This window comes from Sinohyriopsis cumingii, chromosome 6 (genome assembly GCF_028554795.1).
Source record: "Sinohyriopsis cumingii isolate HCF-2022 chromosome 6, ASM2855479v2, whole genome shotgun sequence".
NCBI classification, from domain to species: Eukaryota; Metazoa; Mollusca; class Bivalvia; order Unionida; family Unionidae; genus Sinohyriopsis; species Sinohyriopsis cumingii.
Window position 1 is genome coordinate 80,035,876 of NC_142966.1, and position 11,930 is coordinate 80,047,805.

The 11,930-nt window shown below is 33.6% G+C and overlaps 1 protein-coding gene across 1 annotated transcript in view; it reads left to right on the forward strand.

Moving 5' to 3' along the window:
- Positions 1 to 11,420, forward strand: part of LOC149797301 (uncharacterized) — a 98,770-nt gene extending 87,350 nt beyond the window's left edge. Inside the window, exon 4 of the mRNA XM_089962021.1 lies at positions 7,616 to 11,420. Coding sequence (XP_089818147.1) covers positions 7,616 to 9,084 — 1,469 coding nt within the window. The 3' untranslated portion in view covers positions 9,085 to 11,420. The remainder of the gene's footprint in view (positions 1 to 7,615) is intronic.
- The last annotated feature ends 510 nt before the right edge of the window (positions 11,421 to 11,930 follow it).

Genomic DNA, 11,930 nt, shown 5'->3' on the forward strand with positions numbered 1-11,930 from the left:
CTAGTAGTTTCCGCTTCAAGTCCATATAGAAAGAGGGAAAAGGTAAAAACGAAGTACAAGCCAAACATTTAACAATGACTTAAACGAAAGCAAGAATTTATTGCAAGATTTGCAGATCCTATAGAATCACTGATGCAGCTAATAAATATTTTCTATAGAAACGAGATGGTACACGAATCCATAAAGCGTTTGAGGATAATAATTTGAAATATATGTAAACAAGGAGAGAACAATCTCATGCTAAATGTAACTAATAGATTATAGCTAGAAAAAGTCTCAGATGCTCAAAATTTACATACCGAGAGGCTAAGAATTAAATCAATTAATTTAAACTTTTTGAAAGATGCTAGAACTGGATCATATATAGGAACTGTTGAAAACATACATAAATTCTTCGAAGAAGCTAAACAGCCTTAAGGAGTGACACGAAAGGAATAAATATGTCTAGGAACATGCACTACCTTACAATCCCATCTTCACATGTTCCATAAAAAATTAAAGCAACAGAAGAATTATAATGATGAAGATACTCACAACGCTGTTGAGGACGTTAAAGCTTGCGTGACAAAGCTGGAAGATTAGGCAGGCAGATGCCAATATTAGTGGCTCACAATTAAAAGAAAGGACTGACGTTTAGGAATTTAATATAAAATACAGGTCTTAAAGAATAAGACTAACATGTTTAGAACTACAATTAATATGAGGATAATGTTGAATATATCAATCATTTGAATTCTACAATCCTCTTTAAAAGATCAAAGGGTACAGAATATCGAAAATGGACTCCTTAAATAGATAAAAGGCCAACAAGTGGTTACCGTAAAGCGTATACCTGTAACGATAAGAAATTCTATGTTAATATTGGCGTGGTACAAATACACATTGATGAATTAGATCTGAGTGCAAAATTAATAATAGGTGATTTTAACGGATATAATAAATAGATAGCCACAGAAACAGACTAAGTTAAAAAAGAAAACAAAGTGACGTAGGTGAAAATACTTTAACAATAATTACAAGAACTGATTCAATAAAAAACAATTATTGAAACAAAACATAGATATGGAAATCAAAGACTTTTAATTAATGGCACTAATGCAAAGTTGAATTATCATAATCAAACATTTGAATGGTCATAATCCAAAGTTTAATGGTCATAATTAAAAGTTAAAGGGCCATAATGAAAAGTAGAATGGTCATAATCCAAAGTAGAATGGTCATAATCCAAAGTAGAATGGTCATAATCCAAAGTTGAATGGTCATAATCTAAAGTTGAATGGTCATAACGTAAGTTTTATTGGTCATACTGCAAGTTTAGACACAGTTTCATCATAAACTCAAGGAAAAAATATTACAGTTTTATTGTTTTGTTTTCATTATTCTCCAAACGTTGTTATTCTGGTTAATATGAGGATAAAACCATGTGCATAATATGAAAGGACACTATTTTCAATTAAAAACATCTTTCATTGTTATAGTAGTAATTATGGGCTATTAAGCAAATTCAGAAAATTGTTTTAAATAAAATGTATCGGCTGCAAAGGACAAGTTTATTTGTGACTATGATTACTACTATAACAATTAAATACCCAGGATTCAAATAGCGCTTACATAAATTTACATAAAATAACAGATGTTGTTATGGCTCATCGATTCCTAGGTCTATACAAATATTTTCCAGTATTCCAACAAGTTGATGTTGTTGTTGTTGTGGGGTTTAACGCCATTTTTCAGCACACGATAGGCTATATATGGCGGCCAGTATTAATGGTGGAGGAAGAACCCGGGAAAACCCCGGAAAGAACCACCGACCCACGAGAAGCTACTGGCATGCTTTCTCACTCCAACAAGTTGAAATAAACTAGTTGAAACACTATCAATTTAAAGGTTTAATAACTGTAGAAACATCCATGTAAAGTTTTGCAAACATAACCGTTTTTCTGTTTTATTTGTTTGCCTTGTCTGTTTTGCATTTGCCTTGGAAAAAGACTCATTAAGAGTCAATTGCGCTCAGACTAGTTAGATACTAGTTTTGCACTCTTCGTTGACAGTTTATTGCATATATATATATATATATATATATATATATATATATATATATATATATATATATATATATATATATATATATATATATATATATATATTTATATATATCTTGATTTGGACTTGAGTTAAAGATAAAGAAGGCATTCTAAATATTGTTTTAAATAACAGGATTTGTTTATAAAGTGACTGCGTTAGTTGTTCAGTTTAAAAAATCGATATAATATTCATTATCGTTTCGATTTAAGTTGGAAACCTTAACACACTATAACATCTGCTATCATTAAATCTCAAGAGCAACAGCGTTTATATCTGTTTTTTATGTTAAGTTTATTCGATCCTTATTTAAATGAAGAAGACATATAATCTACTTTTGGAGATACAGATTTAATCTAATATAAACAGAATATACATTTTTGGTAACTTAAATTAAATATTAAGAGAAGAAAGAGTGTGTTATGTATATCTATGCGGATTTGTACATCTTAGTACCTTATTTTATCTAAATGTTATAATCTTTATATCTGGCTGAGTACAAACTATCTTTATTTCGTTTATCCTACGTTACTTGAATATGTTAAGATCATAATAATGCATATGATCTATTAACATATGCTTATGTTTGTGTTGACAAGTATTAGTAATAATCGTAATAAATGGCGCTTAGGGAATAATTTGGCATGAGTTTCCACATTTCTACAATAATCCTGTAACTTTCTTTTGGTTGGGCTAGGTCACGGGAATAGAAAACTTCGGCGCTAAATGAGTAGTGTATTCTGTCATGTGGGATCAGTTGCAATAAATGGTGTATATAATGAGAGAATTAAGCAATCTTTTAAATCTGCAGACAAGTTTTATGTAGCACTTAGATATTTTTCGAGGAAAAAAACGTTTTGACTGTTCAGTGAAAATAGAAAGCCCTCATTATTTTCGGACTCAAATATATTTATGGTACTGTTATGCAATATTTGAAGGAATACCCGACAAAGCCGTCACGGTTCTTGGTGGATCAGTCCATTTACAGTTTTGAAATTTATTAGGAACTTTTCATTAATTTAGGACTATCATTGACCTTTATAAGACCTTTATAAGAAATAGTTTGAATTCTCCTCATAATACTGTATATAACTTTCATTTATAACTTTGATCATGAAATTGTTTCTTAAGGTTTACAACACGTTTTGGCTTAGCATTTTATGTTACTTAGTTGTGACCGTAGCGTAGGAACAGTATAGTTACTCACTATAAAATAATTTGGATAATGTTTGATCTCTATATTCTACTCATCCAAATGTTAGTGTCAATTTAGGATAATCTAGTAACGTAATCGAAATCGCGTTACTAACCTTCTGATCAACATATAAATTATCAGTAGGTTTTTGCAATTGTTATTGGCGCTATTTTGCATATTAGCTATACGGTTGTAGACTTCCTACAATAAGTAAAATTAAATGTAACTGAATAAATATAATGGTAACATATATACAATATATGAACACCCAACATAACAATACGCCAAAGAGTATAGAGCATCCTAAACGTATCATTGCACAATACACACTTCAAGTAATATAAAACCTCAACAGCATTTACAACTTGTTTACCCCGGCTAGGACCAAATGGTGTTATTTTATCTGGTAGGTGTGTCGTATCATTTAATGTGATATAAAGGTTACAGATGATGCAAATATTTCCTTTGCAAAAATTAATCATTTTACATCTTTCTACATTCACTTGTACCTTCTCCGTCGTTCCATTATCCAACTTTGTTATAGACTCCACCTTACAAAACGATTGATATTACATTACATCATCGGAGCCGTTATTTCCCAATGGTTAGCATGCAAGACTCACAACAAAAGTGCGCAGGTTTGATTCCTACCGTCGGGCCAGCCCGGGTCACATAATGTGGTGTGTCGTCACCTAATGTGGTGTGTCATTGGGCAAAAACTTTGCTCCAATCGCCTCCGCACTAAATAACCTTCACGTCGGTTCGTCTCTTAAGGGTATGTGAAAGAGCTTGCCTCCTCCAAATATACTGGCCACTTTGCATGGCCTGTATGTTGAAGCATCTCACAAAAAAAGAATCCATGTCATCATTATACTTTATCTGACACCGCGTACAACATACACGTTCTTCTGACCCCCAACCATTAAAACATTCATCATAACCTTTCCATTTTACCACGATATAGTTTTGCTGCTGTAACAAGATAACAGTGATGGATAAAGGATTAGAACAGAACACATTTGATGGTGATACAAACACAATGTTTAATGGTGATTTACTTAAATAAGAAAAGAATTATGATCAATACGTACGTGTATAAGATCCAAATATTGGACAAATTAACATATTCGCACGAACCAAATAATGCAACAAATGAAAGTATAAATAAATCACCTTACGCAGCACAAGGACAAGTTGAATGATCGACAGTAATTGTACACGAAGAAAAGAATGATGTGCTTTACTGAAGTAGTAAAAACGAATTCACTCAAATAGCGATAAATGAGGTATTTTACTCAGATAGTAAAATGATGCAAACAATCATACGAAATATCTTTACAATCCCAAAACAATGGCTATTACAATCCCTTAAACACTGCCACGGCTAAAATAGTACATGTATGGAGTTATACACTCTGTCACTAGCACATTTGGCTACCAGACATATTGGTCAATCAAACAATCATAATTCCAGGTAGCCACAGACCATCATTCAATTCCATGGTCTATCAAGCAATCAGCTCCCACCAATCGGTCAGCAACGCCAGAACATCTGCTACTCGACCAACAACACTGTTAACTCAGCTCGACGGCTGTTATGGTTCAGCTTTACAGCTGATACGGTTAACTTCTATGGTTAACTCTACAGCTGGTACGACGTCAACTCAAATCAGCTATACAGCTGCGACTCATATCAGCTCTACAGCTGCGACTTAGATAAGCTGAAAAGACAACAAACACCGTGTAATATGCATGTTACGGGCATATACGATAAAACGTAATGACGTTATATAAGGTAAGCTATACAGAGCTTTAGAAGATTTTCAGTCATATCGCTACGATGTCTGCAGTGTGGCAGTTTATAGTGATGTCTAGCACTGAGACATCATGCTGCAGACATTTAGCATGATGTCCCACCCAGTCATTATCCTGCCACTAGGCCAACCAATCCTAACACTAACCTCGTAATGCTGAGCGCCAAGCAAGGCAGCTGTTCGTATCATTTTTTAAGTCTTTTGTATGACTCCGCCGGGAATCGAAACCACGACCTCTCGCATCTGAGGCGGATGCTCTAACCACTAGACCACGGGAGCTGTTCATTATGCTACCTAATTTGAAGCTACATACAACATATAGCAAAATAAACGCGCTAGTACAATAGTTATAACATATGCGCAAGAAATTAATAAATAACTCACATACCTCTACAGCTGAAGATGTGCAAGTCTTTAGAGTATACCACTCACTGAAAAGACGTACCGTTATGTGTAGATTTACTCTTACGGTGAGGCATTTATGCACAGACGATGTCGTCATACATCGTCTGTGAGCAGGAAGTATTCGGTTCTTCCCATCGAAAGTAAGTCGCAAGCACGGCATAGGATGAACCGAACTCACGGTTCCGAAAAATTGTTCATTATACATTAATCACCCTAGGGTGTCGATGTACAAAAAATATTACGAACCCCGAATACATGTATTTAATAAATAAAATGATTTATACAATTTCGAGACAGCTGCTCAGGATTTTACACTCTAGACATATTTCATTCTTGATATTTTCTTGTCGAGTAGAGATAACTTCTTCTTGCAAATGATACCTAGGTATTCTCTCCCTTTCAGTCATCTAAATAATACCTCTCAGTGGAATGAGTGAGAAAATAACTAGGGAAAATGGACGTATGTTTTGGTATTCTAGCTCTCTCACCAGTGGTATAGATAATTGTTCATAGTTATCTTTTGTAAGCTTTCAAAGTAAGATAATACATACTTTAGATCTATTCACTTCCTTTTGTAATAAACCTATACATTGTCTTGTTTTATTTCCAATGTCGCGTTCCTTCATATTGGAAAAGATCCGAAAAATAATTATAATTTCATCATATTATATTTGTTCATTTGTAAATTTATTGCTTGTTGTTAATACGTGTTTTCAATATATATTTTATCACAGTACAATGTTATGGCGTTATATAGCCGTACAGTGCTTTTCCGCCGTAAAATGAACAAGCAATCAATCAATCAATCTGGTTAACATCTTGAAGTGTATTTACATCACAGCAATTAAGCAAATCATTCTTCATGTAGGTTCTAAATGATAAAAAAGATTATTAACCGAAACTGTGTCACTGGAGCCCAGGTTTCCGCTTATAACATATTACATTCATAACGTAATGCCACCTTAGCACCTCAATTTATAGAACTACGTTAAACGATCTCAACAAAGTATGTTAAAATATCTGCAAAATAAAAATATTATAAAATAAAATAACTACAGTTGGTCAAAGCATAACATGGGCTCTGATGAACACCAAATAACGAGCATAACATTTCTAAAGTCGAGGGTGGGGAAATGATCTACAAAGAAATTTGAACTCTCACCTATGGGTACGTAAATTGGTTCTTTCCTATGTTGATACACATTGCTGTTGGGTAGTAAGGTGGGAATTTTGCAACAAAAATATTCAGAGTTAATATGTATCCGTTGCAAAGTGAATTTGAAAAATAATAAAACTGGAAGATGTTAGCTGTAGTTTTCATTGTATGTGTTTGGTGTAATATACGTTTTAAGACCACTTCAAGAGGATTTTTCTCATAAACTTGTTAAGGACACAGGCTCTTGTTCGTTTACCCTAAAGTTTGGCGATGATTATCCTTGGTTTTCTTTTCGAAATTTGATTTAGATCTATTGGCCAAGATCGTAATATTTTTCAGAATCACAGCCTCGCATGTTTTCAAAACATTTTCAAGTTGAGTAATCCCGGTGTTTTCGTAACGTTTTGAGGGCCGCTTGTATCAGTGTTATTTAGTAAACGTTTAATGACGTGTCTTCTAGAGTGAAAGTTACAGGTTAGGGGTGATGTTCTGATAATAAAGGTCAGGTTAGCTTACATATGTTACATAGTTTACATCTCACAATTTATTATAGGTCTTTTCAATGTTTATCTCTGAATAGCGTGCAAGGTTGGAACTAAATCAGTCGCCATGCTCACATACTGCGTTAAAGCAAGCTACCTGGAGCTAGGAATATTAAGCATCGCTACATTTTATTTATTTATTTGTTTGCACATACAAATATAAGTATAAAATTTATTTATTTTTGAGTCGATAAGTCTAAGGTGAGGTCGTCATTCACCACAACATTAATCCTTTTATCTCTCAAAAATGTGATTGACTAGGCAAATGTTTTCTTGAAATTGATTTCAGAGATTCATCAGAATACTCTTATTATATATAAACTCATTTTCAATGTTTTAAATGAAGACCATTCTTTATAAAGTAACCATAAAACTATGTATAATATTTAAAATGTAACTCCCAATATTTTTAACATTACAGATGAATTCAAGCATACTTGGGGTATTGTTCTCACTGTACAAATACTTCTTCTGTACTTGAGCTGTACTATCATACTGGAATACACACAAAACGTACGTGGTAAAGTCGACAGGAACGTTTCGGATTGGATGTTACTTGCTTTCAACGTCGGCTCGTCCGTCTACTTTATCATAGCCATCACCTTCATTATAAAAGAAAAATGCATGAAGGTTGTCAACACGGAAGACAATTATCATCCTTGGCTTGATCGCTGGAAGCTAATTCCCATCTTATTACTTGGTGCATTTGGTATTTCTGCCTTCGCAGTAACGGTAAAGCCAAAACCGGACGATGAAACAAACCTTAATGCAATCGGATATATAATTATGTCATGTATTCAACTGTTATTATTTACTCTTAAAGTCAGTTTTAATTTTCATAAAACCAATCAATTGAACGTGTTCTGGACATTTGCAATCGCCATAGGACTGTCGTGTAATATTGGTGTTTTCTTTCATCTTGTCTGGGAAGAATTTCAGGAGAAACGAGAGGAAATTCCGAATAAATGGTTGCTCCCTTTTCGGCAAGAGGTTGTATTGTATTATTTCTTGTTATGGGTGGATTGTATACCTAAGAGTAGCCAGGCCTCAGAAAGCAACAGCGGAAGCCAGACAGAAGAAAACAACAGCGGAAGCCTGACAGCCGAAAACAACAGCGGAAGCCAAACAGCTGAAAACAACAGCGGAAGACCCGTTCCGGCCCAAAGGCGCAGCAAAACATACTTGTGTTCACGACAATATTGTGAGCCAAGCACCGTCGTAGTGGTTATTTTTTGCATTTTAGTCATACTACTCACCATTGGTTTCCTATGCACTTGCGGTAAATCCCCAACACATTTTTTGATCCACATTTTCAGGGCAACGGCGTACCTTCCTGTTTTCATAGAAGTCTACCACTTTATGAAATTGCTGAAAAAAATGGATCCCATTTCAGAGGAACGTATCTACTATTTCGCAAAAGATGAACTTCTGCTTACAGTTTGTGGTGTGATATTTAACATTTACTTCCTTTCATTATGTATACCCGATATTCAGGCACTGATAGAAAATAGAATCAATACGTATACAGTGAGTGAAGTTTGTAAGATGTTAATAGGACTTACATATGTTCTCGTTCAGACTCGTACAATACTGATACTTAGACGAAAAAATAAATCGTCTTTTTCTACTCTAACTGAAGGTGAACAAATTCGATTCTGGTGGATATGTATAAGTTTGATATCAGTAAATATAATATTCTGGGTTGGAAACTGTATTAAAAAGGGTATTGAATGTGGAGCCTGGTCCTTAAACGAACTTGATCGAACATATTGGAGAAATGTAATGAAGATTACGTTTCCAGTGGGAATATTTTACAACTTTCATTCTTTTGAATTACTGGTGGAACGTTGCTTAGAATTTGTTCCTCACAATGAATCAAATTCCGCTTAGGATTTTGAAACTCATCATCAAACCAGCTGAATATTTTTAAAGATGACATTTTTAATCTCACTTTTACTTTCTACTCAGAAAGATTCAAACATATTTTATAAAGCAAAGTTTAAAACACTGTGTAATGAAAGTTTATATCAACAACAAAAGTATCATCAAGATCCAAACTGACCTGTGGCATATATTTTATACACGGACGATATAGACTCTAAACATTTGCGAACGTATTATATGTTTTGATAAGCTCTAGCAATTGCACCACCTTGTATGCTCTTTTGCTTCAGTTATAAGCATGTGCTCTGACCTGAATAAGTGCATGAACTGGACATTTCTGCTTGATATAATATATCAACATCGTCTGTAATAGAAATTATTTCGACACCATTCAAATATTTTCAATTACACTTTCACCTCTTGGAGTGTAACATACGTATACACCGACATATATGTCATTACCAATACTCCAACTACCAGTCTAAATGTATATACATTTGCTTAGATTTAAGAACCATATACCATGTACACCATTGCATATTTGAATCATTCTGTTACACATTACCTTTTCATGATCATCATATATGCCAAATGTATTTACACTATTAAAGTTATAATTGGCACGAAATCTAAACCTCGGACACTCTTTATGACTCAGAGATAATTACTTAATCGAACGTTGTGTCATGTTGGACTATATAATGTAAAGAAGTCTACTTGTTCCTTATCAAAATATTAGAATCATCAATGGAGATATAACGGAAACAAATATGAATTATTTGAATCAAAGCAAGTATATTAAATTTTAACTGAAGATGTATTTTATCTTCACTATATCTGACTTTGTGTTTATTTGTTTTACTCGATATGGGCAAGTGAGAATAAAAACATGATGAAAATATTCACTAGTTAGATATAGCCATGTTTCCACCAAAAATTAGAAGCATTAACTTTAATTTCAGTTCATTACAAATATGGTAAAGAGTGATTGCTTTGAGTTGATATGTGCTTAAATTGGATCGAGTTGTGTTACGTGTATGTTAGCGCATGTACTCTTGTTAGCATAAAATTGTGAAACGTATATTAAATACATTAAGTTCGCTTTTATTTCAGTAGTGTAGAGTCATTAAATCACAAACAGTAAAAGCACTTTCACAATGTAAAGCGGTGACGGTCAACACCACAGCTAATTACTTGTACATATTCTAGCAAACATTGGGCTGAATTGAAACTAGTTCCTTGAGCAATGCTTTATAGGTCCTTGGCATTATATGTATAGAAAAGGAAACTATTCCTAACAATGATTAGTTTAGTGTTACTCAGACAAAGAAAGTAAATAGTGTATGCAATTTGACAGTTATCAAAGTTTGTGTCAGGAAGATAATGTATTAAAAATTATCTATCATGTTGTTGCTATTTCTTGCGGCGTACAGTTTCAAACTTGCTAATATGCTATGGAAGCATTTAGTATATCCCTTTGTGAAAGCCTATTTGGCTGAAGAGAATGGCATCCTATATCACACTGTTGAAAAACATTATCTGTATAATATGCCTACAAGTAAGATTCAAACCTCTGAACCATCCTTTAGTTTATGTTTCCATCCCAAATACAAACCTTTGTATACAAATAAACGAAATGCCATACCTACCGTTCTCATTACAATTTCTTTCAGTCTAGACAGTACAAAATATATTTTTAACAAATCCATAAGACATTTTTTTTCTGTAACACCTCCCTGTATCTATTTATGCCATATGTGTCATACTTCAATGACAACATTTTTATTAATTTGCACAAGAAAGCTAGAAGGGTCTTTACTGAAATAGTATTAAACTTTCGAAATTAGGTCAAAACTGACTCTTATATAACCTAAGCCTTGGATATAACTATTACATGAGCAGATAATAGTAATCATTGCAACCAGTACGAGGATAAATGTGTTTTGGGACATAACACACTATTCAATACGATGTTCAATACCTCTGTTTATAATAAGTTTTTATTTTTGCATGCATTAGCTACAATATATGATTAAACGTCAATACCCAAGACAGCATATATCATATCATGCTAATTTGATGCCTATCTTATTAAATATGTCTTTATATGGTCGCTCGTGTTGATCATGTAGAATTATTAATCTGAGAAGTATGTTTAACATTACAATCTGTATGATTTGTTCAGCAAATATAATAAAATCTCCAAATAAAATGGGTGTATGCAACGTGTATGCTTAAATGTTAATTGATGTTTTTACTGAACAATATAGAATTCAACGTGTATGTTTATATGACTGTATTCTCGACTACATATCTAAAAAAATAAATCAAATATAAATAATTGTGTTAGCTTGTTATGATTTATAGCAATCAAACTGACTATGCCCATTTAATTCTCTTTCGTTTACACCTGTTTGAATTGAAAATAATAAAATATGACTTAGCCCGACACACTCGCACCGTTTTTCCGATATTCGCATAGAAGTATGTGTATGCGTAAAACATTTTCAAGTTGCATTGACGTAATGCTGGTATTCATCAACAACGAAGGCAAAGTGTGTGTGTGTGTGTGTGTGTTTGTGTGTGTGTGTGTGTGTGTGTGTGTGGTTTGGCTATTTAATGTAGCTTTAACGATTTTTCAGTCATATCTCTACAATGTCTGCAGCGTGGCAGTTTACAATATGTGATGTGATGTTATGTGATTTGAATTTTTTACGTAGCTTTAACAATTTTTCAGTCATATCGCTACGATGTCTGCAATGTGGCAGTTTATAGTGATGTCTAGCACTTGGGCATCATACCGCAGACATGTAGCATGATGTCCCACCCAGTCACATTATCCTGACACCGGG